Consider the following 19,658-nt stretch of genomic DNA (forward strand, 5'->3'; position numbering starts at 1 on the left):
ATGGCACATTGGTGCCGAAACATGTTTGGGTACTGAGATAAACGGTGTTTTGCACAACTGGCGCACCTCACATCCAATAATTTTGACTGCAAACATGGCCAATACAAGGAGCTGCAAATCAAAATGATGGATAGTTTGTGAATTTATTTGTAAAAGTATACACAGTGGAGACTAAAGTGTCCTGTGGTGCCTCTGCTGCTCCACGTCGGCCCATTTGACGTCCTACCCCCCTTAAAGAAAGTCATTCGTGGAAGACTATTTGAGGACTAAGAGGAGGTGATTCTGTTGTGTTGGCAGAAGAGCCAACACCATGTTACTAGAGCAGGCCGAAATGCTCGCGTTTTAGCTGACACAGAATGGCGTGAGGAGGGAAGCACTATACTGACGTGAGGTCTGGAACATGACAAGGAATTAGAATTCAGAAAGCGGATTTTAATCCATTAATAATGAACGTCGCTCTTGACGGTACACGATTCACAATATTATCTGCTCAGAATACGTTCATAGTTACTGAATATGGGGCCTTGCTAGGTCGTAGCAAATAACGTAGCTGAAAGCTTTGCTCAACTGTCGTCTCTGCAAATGAGAGCGTAAGTGGACAGTGAACCATCGCTAGCAATGTCGGCTGTACAACAGGGGCGAGTGCTAGGGAGTCTGTCTAGACTAGACCTGCCGTGTGGCGGCGCTCGGTCTGCAATCACTGACAGTGGCGACACGCGGGTCCGACGTATACTAACGGACCGCGGCCGATTTAAAGGCGGTGGTGTCTGGCGGTGACACCACTAAATACAAACTCCTTAATGCAAAACTCTTGAATTTTCCAAATCTGTTAAAAACTATGGTAAAAATTGAGGTAATTAACTACAAAATTTCAGTTTTTTTCTAAACATGAAGTTTAAAAACGTAGAAGGTCATTCATTTTTTTCCTACATTAAATAATTTCTAAAGTTTCAAGCACCTGTATGTATGGTTTGTATGTTGTAATAATTTCATTGAAGAATCTCTCTTACTTAATAAGAAAAGTTTACCTACAGCAACAAATGCAGCTAATAGTAAGTGAGAAAATGATGAAATTCCACATGTAAAAAAAATTAATTTGGTATGTTTTTGGACTTCCACTTGCTTTGAGTGTGAATCCTGAATCCTTCCTGGTCATGCTGACAAAGTTTTAAGAATTTATTTGTAAAAGTATAGGCAGTGGAGATTAAAATGTCCTGTGGATTCTTCTGTTGCTGCACGTCTTCCCGTTTGACGTCCTACCCGCCTTAAAGGAAGCCACTCGTGGAAGACATTTTGAAGAGGATGAAAAGATGATCCACACAGTGAAACACTGTCTCCGCCACCCGAACCAGGATTGGTAGCGACAGGGCATACACGCCCTCGTTTGGCGCTGGAGAAAGGCCACAGAACGGGATGGAGATTACGTGAAACGTAGAGTGTGTAGATAAAACACCATTCTTGTGTGTAATTCTCGTTATGTTCAAAAAAGAATTGTGGAAAAAAGTGGTACATTACTTTCTGAACAGCTCTAGTTCAAATGTACAAAATTGTGTCAAATCTTGTGGGAGTTAACTGCTAAGGTCATCAGTCCCTAAGCTTACACAATATTTAACCTAAATTTTGCTAAGGACAAACACACACACCCATGCCCGAGGGAAGACTCGAACCTCCGCCGGGACCAGCCGCACGGTCCATGACTGCAGCGCCTTAGACCGCTTTTTTTTTTTTTGTTCAATCTCATTTTGTTCGCGTTTGTTCGTGGTATCTGCTTAGGGCGGACGTCGTAAGACATCCGTTTAAGATCGTTGTTGATCGATTAACCCAGTTTTTTTTTTATTACAGACGGCAGCTAACCCTGTGACCGAGCACGCTGAGCCACCGTGCCGGCAGACCGCTCGGCTAGTCCCACACGACCGGCAACCCTAGTAGTGGTGGTGGTGGTGGTGGTGGTAGTGGTTGTGTGAGCGTGACGAGACTGCTGACCTGCAGAGGTGCGCGTATCCGTTCATGGCGGCGAGGTGTAGGGCGGTGCGCCCGACGCGCGACTTGCTGTTGATGAAGGCCTTGTGCGTGAGCAGCGCGTCGCACACCTCCAGGTAGCCGCGGTCGGCCGCCAGGTGCAGCGCCGACCGGCCCTCGTTGTCGAAGACGTCGACGCGCGCGTGGTTGGCCAGCAGCGTCGAGATGAGCCGCATGTGGCCGTGGTGGCACGCGATGAGCAGCGGCGTCCAGCCCACCGCGTTCTGCCGGTTCAGCGCCTTCTGCACGTCCGTCTGCGTCATGCGCGACAGCATCTCCGTCAGCACGTCGTTGTTGCCCGCCAGCGCGCAGCAGTGGAACGGCGTCTCCTGCGCCTGTGGACACGACCGCCACCAGGTCAGCGACCTCCACCTCCCCCCCTCCCCCCCCCCCCCCCCGAATCCAGTTCCGCCTTGTAGGCCCGAGACCCCTCTCACAAGGGAACCTCCCCATCGCAACCCCCTCAGATTTAGTTAAAAATTGGCACAGTGGATAGGCCTTGAAAAACTGAACACAGATCAATCGAGAAAACACGAAGAAATTGTGTGGAACTATGAAAAAAAAAATAAGCAAAATATGCAAACTAAGTAGTCCATGCGCAAGATATGCTACATCAAGGAGAGTGTGAGCTCAGGAGCGCCGTGGTCCCGTGGTTAGCGTGAGCAGCTGCGGAATGAGAGGTCCTTGGTTCAGATCTTCCCTCGAGTGAAAAGTTTACTTTCTTTATTTTCGCAAAGTTATGCTCTGTCCGTTCGTTCATTGACGTCTCTGTTCACTGTAATAAGTTTAGTGTCGGTGTTTTGCGACCGCACCGCAAAACCGTGCGATTAGGAATCGAAAGGATGTGCCTCTCCAATGGGAACCGAAAACATTTGATAGCAAGGTCATAGGTCAACCGATTTCTCCACAGGAAAACACGTCTGAATTATTCTATACGACACTGGTGACGGCATGTGCGTCACATGACAGGAATATGTTGTCGACCCACCTAACTTCTACACTTGGCGAATGTGTAGTAAGATCTACCTTGCCCGATTTAGGTTTTCTTGTGGAAGTGATAATCACTCCCCAAAAAGTGATGAAAACATATGAGTTTTGTCACATAAACTGCAACAAATGAATGCAACAGTTTCACAATTACATAGTTTTTCCTGTGCTCTGTCAAAACATATGTTTTTAACGTTTTCAAATTTTTCAAATCCTGCATATGTCCAAGCAAATCTGAATATGTCCTGGAATTTTGGAGAGCGAAGTTGATAATGTTTGAGTGCCTGAACTTTGATAATTGTCTGAAAATAGAAAATTAAACTTTACACTCGAGGGAAGACTTAAACCAAGGACGTCTCGTTCCGCAGCTGCTCATGCTAATCACGGGAGCACGGCGCTCCTCAGCTCACATTGTACTTGATGTTGTATATCTTGCACATGGACTAATCAGTTTGTATATTTTGCTTTTTTTTTCACAGTTCCGCGCAACTTCTTCCTGTTTTCTTGATTGATCTGTGTTCAGTTGTCCAAGGCCTATCCATTGTGCCAACTTATAACTAAACCTGAGGGGGCTGCGATGGAGAGGTTCCCTTGTCAGTATGTGTGTCGTAACACGTACATTCGAGTCTGCAATAGAAATGGGCAAACTCGTTCAACCTTGGGAACTAAAAAGCGCGTCATTTACTCTGCAGTGCAGAGCACGGACGAGTGGCTTCAGTTTTACAAACGTTCAGTCATAAATAAAGTAATTGAACAAAAGCAATGTCTTGATAGCAGACTTTCTTTTATAGAAAGTTTGGAAAAACATTCTTTATACCAGTTGCTTCATATTCCATTACTTAATTAATCCAAACAAACAATAAGCCTCCTAATTCAGGTGATAGCAAGGAAAGGTGTTTCAATCATTATCACTAACCGCTTTTTCGCAATAAAGAACATCTGTGATTGTTTATTTCCTATTGTACTTCGACGAAACGTCAGTAATTCATAGTCCTAGCAACACTGTTTGTCGGTATTTTTCGTGACCCTTTATAGTCCTCCAGGTGTTTATTCGTATGTTGAGCTGTGTTAGCGTAATGGTTGAGATAATTGGCTGCTAAGTGAAAGGTTGTGAGCTCAACCCATGCTTGGTGCATAATATTTTCTTTATTTAAAAAAAATATCGAAGTGTCCTACTTCGTGAATTTTATTCGTTTGAATGCTATTTTTTGAAGTTTCTAGCCCTTTGTCTCTTCATTATAATCATAATAAGTTAGTGGTTTTTCTAATTTTGTCCTCCAATATTTCTTTTCACAGCAATTAAAAACTATGAAAAGTCACACACACACACACACACACACACACACACACACACACACACAATATTCATGTTATCTGTTTTGTTTGTATATCTTCTCTTCCGCAGTCGCTGTTTTACTATTACTATTCATACTGAGATATATTCTTTGCGACGCTATAAAAAGTATTATTTAAAGCAGAATTTCGGCTCGTACGTTGCCGAACTACTTGATTGTCTGACGCAATTCTTTGCTTCACTGCTTTGGCAACATCGCCATATTCAATGTTTTCGTCAACTGATCTATGTTTGGCAAGTATTTGCTGTCCGTTGTGACAAACACAAATTTTTTGCTCACTTCGCCTCACTGCGAAAATATTTTAGTTTCTATGTTTTATTATGTCCACAATTCAGTTTTGTGTACTTCGCCAATTTTGTTTTAATCAGAACTTTTTAGAAAAAAGCGAAATGACTCTTGTATGAATAAAACTTTTATTAGAGTCGCGAAAGGCTGAATATTTTTCAAAATTACATACGACACCTATCTGGTACTTAAATTAAATGTGATATTGTTATACAGTAAATTTTATATGAAACATAGGTATCTTGTCCACATTTCATTCTCAACATTGTGGCAACTAAAATCGACTATACGGAAAGTATACGCTATGGACTTTTACGACTGCAAAGTCTTCAAAATTTCGTGCAATAGTTTACTGCATTTAATGCTACACAATAACTGCGTTGAACATCGAAACGAAATTAAGTCATTTATGAGGGGAAGGTATCAGTGAAGAAGATATGTAAAAATCAAATTTTGGGGCCAAGTAGGTTTTGTGAAATTGAATGATAAGTGTGTCAAAGCAGTTGGAACACCATGCGTCTGCACAGGCGAGCAGTGCAGTGATGACAAAATCGCGCACAGCGCGGAATGCGGGGAGCACGTATCTGTAGCAGCGAAAGGGTTAATGCGGCTGTGGTTGCTTTATCTTCATAAACTGGGCGCGCTCCCCCCTAAACTTAAGTTTGCGAACTATACTATAGCGCTCCTTCTCTTGGCGCGTACAACTGGCAACGCAGCAATCTCCCGCGTCTGGTCGGGCATGCGCGAACTGCCAAGATAAAAGAATTCTAGTTCACTAGTGATCGTTATTTTTTGGGAACCGTTCATTGTTACTCGTTCACCTTTCATTTGTGCATGGTACGAGGGTAATCCCAGAAGGAAGGACTTTTTTTTTGTAAGTACATAGACCTGTTCATTTCTACAATGGTTTACATCAGTTTACAGCTTGAACATTTAACTATTTTCCGACATAATCACCGTTTCTGTCGATGCATTTTTGTAGACGCTGTGGCAGTTTTTGTATGTCCATATCATACCAGCTAGACGCCATGCTGTTGAGAAAGTTATGAACTTTCTCTTTCACCTCGTTGTCGGAGCTGAATTAACGCTGACAGGTACTGTGAGACTCTGAAAAAACTCAAACGGGCAATTCAGAACCGAGGAAGAGGAATGTTGAGGATTAGCGTATACATTCTCCATGACAATGCTCTCTCACACATCGCTCGGCAAACCGTTGCTCTCCTGCAACCTGTTCCCTAGGTTAAAAAAAAAAAAAAAAAAAAAAAAAAAAAAAAAAAAAAAAAAAAAAAAAAATTGGCCGGAAAGCGATTCAAATGGCTCTGAGCGCTATGGGATTTAATTTCTGACGTCATCAGTCCCCTAGAACTTAGAACTACTTAAACGTAACTTACCTAAGGACATCACACACACCCATGCCCGAGGCAGGATTCGAACCTGCGACCGTAGCGGTCCCGCAGTTGCAGACTGTTGTGCCTAGAACCGCTCGGCCACTCCGGCCAGCAAAAAAGCGATTCAGCTCCGACGACGAGGAGGTATGATATGGACATACAAAAGCTGCTCCAGCGTCTACAAAAATGCGTCGACAGAAATGGTGATTATGTCGAAAAAAAGCTAAATGTTCAAGCTGTAAACTGATGTAAACCATTGTAGAAATAAACAGGTCTATGTACTTATACAAAAATAGGAGACCTTACTTTTGGGATTACCCTCGTATATGGTTCTTATGCAAAATTGAAATTGCCTCGCCCCTGGAGGTTAGAGTTTTTATTCACTACAGAATTCTCACTCACTTGCAGAAGTACTTTTAGTGATTCTGCAAAACCTCTCGTTTAGCCAACTGTAGCGTTATGTGGCTGATCGCGGTGAAACAATATAAGGTGGTGGACGAAAAACCGGCCCCGAGTACAGACTGCTCGCCAATTACGCACGATTTGTTGACCGCTACGAGCAGAATACATAAACATGTAATAATTAGGCAGTGAAGAAATAAATAAGCTAATGCAAACAACAACTTCGAAACAATAGATGATGATTGGTGGGAAACAATGAGCAGTCTAGTACTCGGAGCTGATTTTTCGTGTGCCACCCTGTACCACTAACATAATATTGTAGAAGTTATCATGTTCTCTTTACAAAAGGTGACACTAGACACTCGATTAAAGAACGCGGACTTCATTGGTTGTCAGTCGGTCGGCCTTCCGTAACAATGAACATCTTGGATAAAAAAAAGACAGAAAATGGCCACTAGTGTGTGCTGTGACGACTTCCTTTGCATGTGTAATAAAAGAATCTTGCCTTTTTACAAGTATTTCTTCTGCTGTTTATCGAAATAGTGAAGTAAGCTGATATGCTGTTTTGTTACGGTACCTGAAAAAATGTATGTATTACATACCACGTAATTTTATGTAATTTACGTAATTACAAAATATCTTTTAATTACCGGTCATAGACGCTGAATAGAATACGAAAAGAACCAGAAGTTCAGAGTTCAAAAAAGGTATGAAATAGATCTAGAATGGGCGTAAGCAGCGAACGTAACGAACAACTCTATACTGAACTATGAGCAGTCGGAAGTGGAACTGCGACGAGTGGCCAGGCGAAGAAGAACGAGTCCGGCCGAGCGAGACCGACCGACGTGCCGTTGCGGGAACGAGACCGACCTTTTCCCGTTCCCAGGAACTATAAGTAGAAAGCGCGACCGAAGTGAACTATGAAAGACCATTCCTTAGAATTCGTTCATCACTCGTTTCGTTCATCTGGATGAGCCGTTCCTTTGGACCCGTTAGTTCGCGAACGACCCATCTCTATTCTTCAGCTCGTCGTCAAGTTGCTAGCGCTGCTGCCGTCGGATCACGGGATCCCGAGTTCGATTCCCAGCCGTGTTGGGGATTTTCTCTGTCTGGGGACTGAGTGCTTGTGTTGCCCCCATCATTTCATCATCGTCATCATCACTTGTGACAGTGACTAAATTGAACTGTGTAAAAATTGGCCTGTGTAAAGATTGGGACTTTGTAGGGGTGCTGATGAGTCCACAGTTGAGCGCCCCACAAACCAGATATCATCCTCATCATGTACATCGGTAGGTGAGCGATTGGGAAATGTCTTACAAACATGTGGCCTGTGACCTATCACGAAGCAACAGCGTAAAATAATCTACATCGGATGCATTTGAGATTTTCCACTGTTGAGGTGGAGATGCCATTGCTGACTTCAACGAAGAAAACGAGAGTCATCGTTCAGCAGAACGGGTGACACCGTAAAGGCACTGTAGCGAGAATGGGATTTTCTGGCACCAGGCGAACTCTCACATATGCGGAAAACGGTAAATGCCAAAGATTTGGACAGTCTGTGTTTGAGAACGAGGTCAGGTGGGTCCAAGGGAGGCAGCGATCATAACACTTTCATCCCAGAAAGAGGATTCTAGTAAAAGCGTTTATATTGTAACATGCACGGTATCTACCGCAGCTCACTGTCTCCGATGGGTGGGTGGGTGGGTGGGTGGGTGGGTGGGGGGGGGGGGTAGGGGGGACTTGTGCGTTGTTATGCTTAAAGGGGGGGGGGGGGTTAGGACGTCAAACGGGCCGACTTGGAGCAGGAGAGGCGGCACCACAGGAGATTTTAATTTCGACTGTCTATACTTTTACAAATTAGTTCATAAAACTTTTTCAGCATGACCACGAAGGATTCAGGATTTACACTCACAGCAGTGGAAGTTCAAAAACATAACAAAATAATTTTTTTTCATGTGAATTTTCATTATTTTTCACTTACTATTGGCTGCATTTGTTGCTATAGCTACAATTTTCTTCTTAAGTAAGAGAGATTCTTCGAAGAATTTTGCACTGCTCATTGCACACAAACTCCTTAATGCAAAACTCTAGAATTTCCCAAATCTATTAAAAACTCTGATAAAAATTGAGATAATTAACTACAAAATTTGAGTTTTTTCTGAACATAGAGTTTAAAATGTAGCAGCTCATTTTTTCCTACATTATATAAATTCCAGAGTTTCATGCACCTGTAAGTACGGTTTGTATGCTGCACTAATTTCATCGAAGAATCTCTCTCACTTATGAAGAAAAGTGTACCTATAGAAACAAATGCAGCCAGTAGTAAGCGAAAATGTGATGAAATTTCACATGAAAAAAATTTATTTTCTTATGTTTTTGAACTTGGACTGCTGTAAGTGTGAATCCTGAATCCTCCAGGTCACGCTGACAAAGTTTTATGGATTTATTTGTAAAAGTTTAGGCAGTGGAAATTAAAATGTTCTGTGGTGCTTCTCCTGCTCCAACTCAGCCAGTTTGTTGTCTGCCCCCCCCCCCCCCCCTCCCTCCTTACGGTTACTTGGAGTCTTCAAGGGCACTCCAAGGTAGGAAATCAGAGACACAATGCAGTGAGCAGGCAAAAGTGGTAGTGTTTAGGTTAACGGGGATACATGGTAATATTAGGGCCGTGCAAATTGCAGACGCTCTGGGCAACTGTCGTAGGGGAGAAGTTTCACTTCAGATAATTAACTGGTTGCTCCAGTCAGCACCTAGACGCTGTCGTGCGGCGTCATTGTAGAAGATGGCCAAGAAAAGAGACGTCTTAGCAGAGGCAGCAAGCTTGATACTTGCTCCACAGAACTGCAACGTCAGATGGTTTACACAGGTTACAGTGCTACTACAGCAGGAGGGTGGAGGGTAGGGCCAAGTGACACAGACCACCGTTGTTGTTGGCCATAATAGGAGTGGCAGTGCCGTTTAGCTTTCAGCTGAACGCTGTAGATACCAGTCTTGGAGTTTGTTAATTTAAAATCCAGAAGCACCCCTGCCTACCAAGTAGGAATAGAGCAGGAATCTTGATGTGATTGGTCAGAGGCACCCTGGAGGTGCAGGACGGCTCCCCAGATTGGCTGTGGCTTCTTAATTGCCGTGTATTGATGGGTCGACTATAGGAAGCGAAAAATGGTGCGCCGCCACGTGTCTTTAAAAACCCATGTTTTTGTATTCAGAGGGAGTTCTCAAAAAATGGTTCAAATGGCTATGAGCACTATAGGACTTAACATCTATGGTCATCAGTCCCCTAGAACTTAGAACTACTTAAACCTAACCTAAGGACATCACACAACACCCAGCCATCACGAGGCAGAGAAAATCCCTGACCCCGCCGGGAATCGAACCCGGGAACCCGGGCGTGGGAAGCGAGAACGCTACCGAACGACCACGAGATGCGGGCGAGAGTTCTCAGTCAGACAGCAGGGGGGAGAGGGGGAGAGATTCCATGTGCTCGTGGCCAACATCGGTAAGCTCCGACATGTCTGTTTTTCGCATTTAGTGTGCTGCTCTCACGTTTGCACTTAACGTGCTGTTAGTGTTTGCCGATTCTGTTAGCACCTTGCCCCGTGGCTTCAGACACTGACTTCTTTTGTACAACCAGTTGCCTCCTTTGCTTTTTCTAATGTTTAGAATCAGCTTCAGTGTTGTAGTTAGTCTGATCACAAATAAACAGCGTTAACCAGACCCATGAATTCCTGCTGCGTGCATCCTGTCGGGTCTCAGAATCAGCATCTATTCTAGGTGACCTGTGACAGTTCTTAGCGCTAATCCAAGTCATCATCTTGCCTTCATTGGGAATTTGTCTTTCTGCGTTTGCTCCTCACCGCTCGGAAATTGCAGACTGACCTTAAACCCTTGTCTTCCGTCTATCCTGTGTCAGAGCACGACAGGGCGATGCTGAACTCACATGAACTCACTGCCTGCAGTACTGCAGTTCTGACTGGCCGGCATGTCTTTTTGAGCAGCCACACTCAGAGCTACTCCACCCATTCATTGTATCTGCACACTCACCAACGCTGGTATGGGAGACTGCTGTAAGGAGTTACATTGATCTAGCACGACGATACTAACGATTTCTATCATTGGTTGTATCAGCTTTCAAGACTATGGATTTCTATTAGAAACATTACTCTCATTATATGTAACTCAACACCACTAAAGAACTTACAGCACTACAAAGTTGTGTATACCAGAATTATTAAGAGTTCATATTTTAGATAAACTTGTTAATGTGTTACCTTTTTGTTGATGTCTTTACTGGCCCCATCAGCATACACAGTATAATTTTGCCAGAAAGTGACAAACTGCAAGAAATGAGTCCTTTGAGGATAAGAAGCAAAAAAAAGAAAAGCCATATGGACATATCGCCGGAAATAGGTTGCAATGGAGTTACGCCCACTTCAGGGTGGATATAAAAGGTCTTTGACATCTACCTTGTTACCAGCACCACTTAGTTTGCCTGCCAGTATGGGTTCAGCCAGATGTCTGTACGCAACCCTCAAGACATCTGCCACTGTCCGTATCACTTACAGCAAACGCTGACCTTATTACTTTCTGACTTGCCTGTTTCTTGTGTCTGGTTCGTCGCATACGCCATCACAGTGCTGGGATTTCTGTCATCCATCCTATTCACAGATGAGGCCATCTTCACGATCATCGACCTTCACAGTACTCACCTGTCAGCTACGACGAATCTTCACTGTGTAGCGGCAGCGGACCACCAGCATTGGTTCAGCCTCATTGTGTAGGCGGGCTTATTGGCGACTGCCTCATGCGATCAGCAATCCTGCCACAGCGCCTCACAGGCGACTCATATCTGCGGTTCATGCGGCTGATGCTTCCTCCCATTCCTATGATGGCATGGACGGTGTTGTGACAAATATGAGACGGGCTCCATCTCACTGTCCTCTAGAGTGAGGAGCTAAACCACTAATACAGCCACGACATTCCACTTTCCTGGTGTTTTTTAATGTGTGCTTTCAGTCACTGAAACCAACGCTGTCAAATATCTTTTATCTGCCGTTTCAAGTGGGCATACCTTCCGTGGAGCGCATTTTCGGCTACATGTGTGCATGCCATTTTGTACGTTTTCAATCGGGGGTCGTTTCCTGCAATTTGTCCTCATCCAGCAAACTCACCCAGTACAGATTCAGAAATTCCGCAGAAATAATGTAGCTCAATAATGTCGTGTGTATCAGTGATCGGCTGCAAGTCTTTCAGTCGGGCACCAGCTATTTGCGTGTTCATAATTTGGAAACTTTCTAAAGCCAAGATCGCATAAATATTTCTTTATTCACAACAACCTGTTTCTGCAGGCTTTGCTGTCATCTTCGGGTCTTGGAAAGGTGTGGTTGTGAAACGTTTATATTTTGACTTTGAACCTCACTCCAAGTTCTCATGGTAGAGGATAATAGGTTTGTTTATAAACGAATCTTCTGCTACCAGTCACGATTTTCTTTATGTAATTTTCGCACGCCGCGTTTCGGGAAATGATTGGAATTTTCAAGTGCGTTTTTGTGTGTGTATTATGCCGTTTCTATTGATGTTGTCGATGTGTGAGAGTCTGCTTCATTTGGTTGACACTTACTGCAATACATAAGAAACACGAGAATTTTTTAGCTGATTATCGAATCTTTTGGTGAAGTTAGTGGCGAAATTCAGAAGAATTTGTACTTACTGTTTTCTAACGGTCCATTTGTGCAGTCTCACACACGCTAAACATCACACACAACTTCCTGTAAACTTTAAACATCGAAAATATCTTACATAAGCAAAACAGTTACAACGATGTTCTTATAAGTAGTCCACAGAGATAACATTATAGATCTTCCACCGATTATGATATGCTTTTGTACAGAGGTTATTTATCTTAACAATTTGGCTCATAATTTACTTATATCGATTTTTACAATTGTACTTTTTTCTGTGTGTTATAATTTTTATTTAAGTATACCATCAATTCTGAAGAAATTCACTGATTCACTTTCAAGTTTTTCGTTTAATATTTTATCTTCATATTTTGTATAATGTGACTATATCTCCAGTTCTTCTAGCAAATCCATTTTATGTCTTTTATTTAGTAGGTGGAGTACTTTGACGTATTGCTCTATTTTTCCAAAAGGGTGTCCTTTATTATGTATGTGTTGCTGATGCTGTTGCTGATGTATTGTGTGTGTACGCTTTGATGTGCTCTGTGTACCTGTTGTTGTAATTTCGGCCTGTTTGTCCTAGATAGACTATGGGGCATTCATGGCAAGTCACCTTATATATTCGAGTGTCTCAGTATGGATCATGATTACACTTTCTATTATGTATTAGTTTTTGTTGTAATTTATTATATGTAGGAACCACATTTCTAAATAGTGATTTTTGAGAATATTTGCCATCTTCTGTGCTAAACTTCCAATGTATGTTATACTATATATACATTTGTTTTTCTCTGTTTCTTCTGTAGTGCAGTTTGCACTTGGGTCTTTCTTCAATTTGTCTAGGATCGTGTCAACCATGGAAACAGTGTAACCATTGGCAACTGCAATTTTTTTCACTGTGTTTATTTCTTGTTGCATGTTTTCTTTGTTGTCATATGTGGCATTGATCTGTATGCTGCCTGTTTATGGACATTTGGGTGGATTAGAGGTTGCAGGGACTGTGGTGTCAGTTACTGTGTTTTTCCTATAAATTTGCAGAAGAAGAACCTACGAAACAGAAAGCTACTCAACATTCCCCTCCTTGATATCTGCCAGGTGCAAAACACTGCAGCGTATAATTATGGATTTACACATTTTGAATCCAGTTGATACAGTTGCCTATGAAAATGCCAAGGCTGTACCGGTAGCCAATGTATGTATCTTACTTAACGCACGTTTCGTAATATAGTTCTGCATAGTCAGTGAGTGCACAGCTTTCCCAGTAGAGCGTGCTCCGCTAAGCACAACAGCGCAGGCGCAGCGGTCGTCCACTACGAGATGGCGCTGCCTTAGAGACGGACCAAATTCTGCTTCCGCCAATCCACGTATTAATATGCAATGCAACCAATGAGACTGCTGCTAACGTAGAAACTTTTCTCCTCACAGATCAAACTTGCGCAGTGATACATAAACGCGCGAGGTATTATAAGAAGTGGACAGACCTCCGATTAGTCAGTCTGCATTTGTCTGGATTTGTCTGTACCAGTCTGTACCAGTTCTACATTTGTCTGTACCAATCTATAGTCAAGTTTCAGTCTGCGCCTAATAAGATTACCATATGCCTAGCCATGAAGATAAATGTATAGACACTTTTGTCAAGTATCAGAGATATATGTGAGAATAAGATTAACGTACCAATACCAAAGGAACTGCAGATTGTCAATTGTAAATAGCATCCAGAACCAAGTTAAGTAATTTTTATGCTTGTTATTATTTTAGTAAACGTGTGTGATAATTAATCAAGTTCTGTTTAAAGTTGGTTACCGCCAATCTGCTACTCTAAGCGTGCAAGTGACATTTCTATCGTCTGATCTAACGGCAGAAGATAAACACGTCAGGATAAGACCACGAGACATATTGCTGACACTCGCCTACTTCGTTAGAGCGACAAGCCAAATAATCTGATGCTGTGTGTACCGAAGGTCTTACGGTATGTACACCACTATATATATATATATATATATATATATATATATATATATATATATATATGGACGATAAGTTGAGAATATTTAGATATTGGGCAATCCCCCGAGGAGTATCTGATGCATATTACGAATACATCGCGGGCAGAAGCTGTGAAAAATGCGGCGGTGGTCCTGTAGGTAACTTTCAGCCGCCCCGCGACTCACCGACTTGGTGCAGAGCGAGACCTCGGCGCCGCCCTCGAGCAGCAGCTGGATGACCTGGCGGTCGTTGTCGGGCACCTCGACCTCCGCCTTGGAGACCTGCGCGGCGTAGTGCAGCGCGCTGGCGCCGTCGTCGTTGACGGAGTTGACGTAGGCCGCCGCCACCTCGGGGCCGCGCTGCTCCCTCACCCACTGCAGCAGGTGCTGGACCACGTCTGCGCGGCAGCCGCGGCACGCCAGGTGCAGCGGCGTCTCCCCGTTCTGCAACCACACCGGACGCTATACACACAGACAGGGCACACCGCGGCTGCGTCACAACCGCAGCACGTCACGTGCATCGGCGTCTCCCAGGAACTCTGGATCCAAAATCGCGCTACTACATTGTACACCGAGACATGCGCGGCTGGTCCAAACATTGGTGATTGCCGCAGTACTCTTGAGCGGCACTCTCACCAAAGTGTTGTGACCATCAACGCCTTGGACATCAGTAAAGTTATCAAGACAACAGCTTTTTGTAAATTGTAAGACATTTCCAGCGGCAGATGTGGACTCTGACCACAATCTATTGGTTATGAACTGCAGATTAAAACTGAAGAAAGTGCAAAAACGAGGGAACTTAAGCAGATGGGATCTGGATAAACTGAAAGAACCAGAGGTTGTACAGAGTTTCAGCGAGAGCATTAGGGAACAATTGACAGGAATGGGGGAAAGAAATAAAGTAGAAGAAGAATGGCTAGCTTTGAGGGACGAAACAGTGAAGGCAGCAGAGGGTCAAGTAGGTAAAAAGACGAGGGCTAGTAGAAATCCTTGGGTAACAGAAGATATATTGACTTTATTAATTGATGAAATGAGAAAATATAAAAATTCAGTAAATGAATCAGGCAAAAAGGAATAAAATGTCTCAAAAATGAGATCGACAGGAAGTGCCAAATGGCTAAACAGAGATGGCTAGAGGACAAATGTAAGGATGTAGAGGCTTATCTCACTAGGGGTAAGATAGATACTGCCTACAGGAAAATTAAAGAGACCTTTTGAGATAAGAGAACCACTTGTATGAACATCAAGAGCTCAGATGGAAACCCAGTTCTAAGCAAAGGAGGAAAAGCAGAAAGGTGGAAATGGAAGAGAATGTACATGAAGATGAAATAGGAGATATGATACTGCGTGAAAAGTTTGACAGAGCACTGAAAGACCTGAGTCGAAACAAAGCTCCTGGAGTGGACAACATTCCATTAGAACTACTGATAGCCTTGGGACAGCCAGTCCTGACAAAACTCTACCATCTGGTGAGCAAGATGTATGAGACAAGCCAAAAACCCTCAGACTTCAAGAATAATATAATAATTCCAATCCCAAAGAAAGCAGGTGTTGACAGATGTGAAAATTACCGAACTATCAGTTTAATAAGTCACAGCTGGAAAATACTAACACGAATTCTTTACAGACGAATGGAATAACTGGTAGAAACCAACCTCGTGGAAGATCAGTTTGGTTTCCATAGAAATATGGTAACACGTGAGGCAATACTGACCCTACGACTTATCATGGAAGCTAGATTAAGGAAAGGCAAAACTAACATTTGTAGACTTAGAGAAAGCTTTTGACAATGTTGACTGGAATACTCTCTTTCAAATTCTGAAGCTGGCAGGGGTAAAATACAGGGAGCGAAAGGCTATTTACAATTTGTACAGAAACCAGATGGCAGTTATAAGAGTCGAGGGACACGAAAGGGAAGCAGTGGTTGGGAAGGGAGTGAGACAGGGTTGTTGCCTAGCCCCAATGTTATTCAATCTGTATATTGAGCAAGCAGTAAAGGAAACAAAAGAAAAATTCGGAGTAGGAATTAAAATCCATTGAGAATAAAAAACAAAAACTTCGAGGTTCGCCGAGGACATTGTAATCCTATCAGAGACAGCAATGTATCTGGAAGAGCACCTGAACGGAATGGACAGCGTCTTGAAAGAAGGATATAAGACGAACATCAACAAAAGCAAACGAGGATAATGGAATGTAGTTGAATCAAATCGGTTATTGCAGAGAGAATTAGATTAGAAAATGAGAGGCTTAAAGTAGTAAATGAGTTTTGCTATTTGGAGAGCAAAATACCTTATGATGGTCGAAGTAGAGAGGATATAAAATGTGGACTGGCAATGGCAAGGGAAGCATTACTGAAGAAGAGAAACTTGTTAACATCGAATATAGATTTAAGTGTAAGGAAGTCGTTTCTGAAAGTATTTGCATGCAGTGTGGCCATGTATGGAAGCGAAACGTGGACGATAAATAGTTTGGACAAGAAGAGAATAGAAGATTTCGACATGTGGTGCTACAGAAGATTGCTGAAGATTAGATAGGTAGATCACATAACTAATGAGGAGGTAATGGATAGAATTAGGGAGAAGAGAAATTTGTGGCACACCTTGACTAGAAGAAGGGATCGGTTAGTAGGACATGTTCTGAACCATCAAGGGAACATCAATTTAGCATTGGAGGGCAGCGTGGAGGGTGAAAATCGTAGAGGGAGACCAAGAGATGAATACACTAAGCAGATTCAGAAGGATGTAGACTGCAGTAAGTACTGGGAGATGAAGAAGCTTGCACAGGATAGAGTAGCATGGAGAGTTGCATCAAACCAGTCTCTGGACTGAAGACCATAACAACAACAACATCTTTAAAAGATATACTATTTATTACCATTACTGCTTCCGAACATTTCCTTCATCTTCAGATACAGGGGATAGCCAAAATAATTTGAACACTTGTACTTATTTGGGAATGGTTTATTAACAAGTGGTTGGACCTAAATGTGCCCATAATACACCTGCGATCCATCTCGGAATACTGGCATGCAAGGATTTATAGTCTCCAGTGAAATGTTATGCCACTCTTCGTCAGAACCTCTTCTAGCTCCTATAGTGACGGGGGAGGCGGACATCTGCTCCAGAGTCTGTGCTCCAATACCACCCACGTGGTTTCGATAACGGTCAAGTCTTTGGGGACTGTGCTGCCAGGGAAGACGCTGCAGTTCATTTGCAGGCTCCTCATACCACGATTGTACTGTCCTGGCTGTGTGAATGGGTGGCATTATCGTCCTGAAATATGGCAAAATTGTTGGGGAGCAATACTTGAATTATGGGGTGCGCCTGATTATCTAAAGTGTTGACAATCGTTGGCTGCAACAAGGCCTTTGAGAGTAATGATGGGACCAGCACAATACCATGATGTGGCCGCCGGCAGTATCACATTTTCATCTCCATGCTTAACTGTTGGAGTCAAGCAGTCAGGTTTGTAGGCTTCTTTTGGCGTTCTCGAGATTTAAGCTCACCCCGATGTTGGAAATAACGAACACGTTGACTCGTCGGACCATATGACGTGTTTCCACTAATCAGCCATTAAGGATTTTTGCTCCTGACACCATGTTTTCCGTTTCTTTGCGATGGTTGTCACTAAAGGTTTCGGTATAGCAGTTCGTCCGTGAATATTCGCTTTATGGAATTCTCGGCGGACACTTAGTTATGGGGCCTCGAAGATGGCTATTCAGCTCTGCAATCACTTAAGCCGCCGTAGTTATGTGCTGTTTTGATACAATTCGTATTAGTGTACGACGATCTATGTCATTAGTTTTGATTTGCGCCCACTATTACTTTTACACGGTGATGTTTTTCCATGTTCTGTGTAGGCTGTCATGACCGTTGGAACAGTTGCTCTTCAAACATTCAATAAGTTGGCTGTCTGTGTTACTGATGCTCCAGCTAATCGGGCACCCACCATCTGCCCTCTTTGCAACTCTGTTACGTCTTTCATTGCACGTCGGCCTCGGCCTCTGAATGCAGATGCGAAGTGTGCACTACTCGTCAGCAACCTGCACCGATGCCTAGTCCGTACTGAACACGCACAGTCCAGCACGACACGTGCCTTACCTGCGTTGGCCGCCAAACACAACCGTCCCATTACTACCGCTGTTCACATTATTCTGCCTATTCCCTGTAGCTGCAGTGCACTTACAGATTCGTGAAAATTATTGGACTAGCGGTGTTGCCTTGGGGATTACTACCCACCTTCACTCCAAAACAAGACACCATAGTAGGTGAACACGAAACACACTAACAAAATTTCAGTGGTTGTTCAGCGACATTTTCTGAGTATTTTGGTCTGACGGTCCCGTGGACTCCAGTGGCACATTGCAGAGTACTTGCATTTAATTTCAATTTCTCGCACCCATTTATCTTTATATGTGTATTGCGCTGAAAATAGGTACACAACAGAAAAAATGTTGACGGTACACGCTTTGTGTCTTGTTTGGAAACACTTTGTTCCATTCATTCATTCACTGTTCGTGCTGTGGACAATGGTAATGCCTATATTATTCTTCACCCTGAAGCTTGCATTCAGACATGCTTGGTTTTGTCTCAGATTTCTTATTTTATTCAAAACTGATTACGTTATAGGCAACCATCTCTACAGCTTGTCCCCTAAAGAAGAAATAAGTTGATATTTTTACCTAAAAATAAATAATACAGTACCTATAGAAACTTAAATTTTCTCATAAGAAACTAGATATCAGAGGAAATGATTAGCGTCTCATCCCTACGATAAACTGAAAAATAATGATGACGCATTAACTATTAATTAACTGTAAATCAACATAAAATGAGATAAGTGTGCTAAGTACTAAAATTTTGATAAACACTGATAAAAAGTACAATACATAAAAATTACTTTATTAACTTAAACAATTTTTGCATAATATATTAATATTACTAATAAACTACATTAAAAATAAATTCAGAAAAAATATACTAAGAGAGCAAATACAGTAAACTTATCTACTCCAAACAATAAAATAAAAAATGCACTCTAATTAATAATAAAGGTATCCTAATATGACCAGAACAGTCTTAAATTTCGTTCAAATAGTTTAATAGTAAGTTCCATTTTGAATCTACTCACATATATACTACGACTTATTTGGAGCTATTTTCTGAAGAAACTTAAGTAGAATAGTCATTAATGAGTGTGACAGGTAATGTGTACAAACTTTAGAGCCGTTGTCTCTTAATTAACTAATTTATATCCAGCTTCACTTACATATTCTCACCATTAAATGCACTATTAAACAAAAATCTATTACTGTCCGCCTGTTTAAAATCATAACCTGCAGCTTGAATTGAAATGTTTAATAATTATGTACCAATAAAATGTTAACTCTAAAGAGAGGTTTTGATAATGGAGATACACAAACAGGTAAATAAATCTGGAGTCAAACACATACACTCCTGGAAATGGAAAAAAGAACACATTGACACCGGTGTGTCAGACCCACCATACTTGCTCCGGACACTGCGAGAGGGCTGTACAAGCAATGATCACACGCACGGC

The 19,658-nt window shown here is 42.5% G+C and overlaps 1 protein-coding gene across 1 annotated transcript in view; it reads right to left on the reverse strand.

Annotated features, from left to right (window-relative positions):
* The window catches only part of LOC126278231 (serine/threonine-protein phosphatase 6 regulatory ankyrin repeat subunit A), a 944,107-nt gene that overhangs the window by 262,499 nt on the left and 661,950 nt on the right, over nucleotides 1–19,658 (reverse strand). Inside the window, exons 11-12 of the mRNA XM_049978210.1 lie at nucleotides 14,286–14,543; nucleotides 1,984–2,354 (exon numbers count right to left, since the gene is read on the reverse strand). Coding sequence (XP_049834167.1) covers nucleotides 1,984–2,354; nucleotides 14,286–14,543 — 629 coding nt within the window. The remainder of the gene's footprint in view (nucleotides 1–1,983; nucleotides 2,355–14,285; nucleotides 14,544–19,658) is intronic.

The sequence above is a fragment of the Schistocerca gregaria genome, chromosome 6 (genome assembly GCF_023897955.1).
Source record: "Schistocerca gregaria isolate iqSchGreg1 chromosome 6, iqSchGreg1.2, whole genome shotgun sequence".
NCBI classification, from domain to species: domain Eukaryota; kingdom Metazoa; phylum Arthropoda; class Insecta; order Orthoptera; family Acrididae; genus Schistocerca; species Schistocerca gregaria.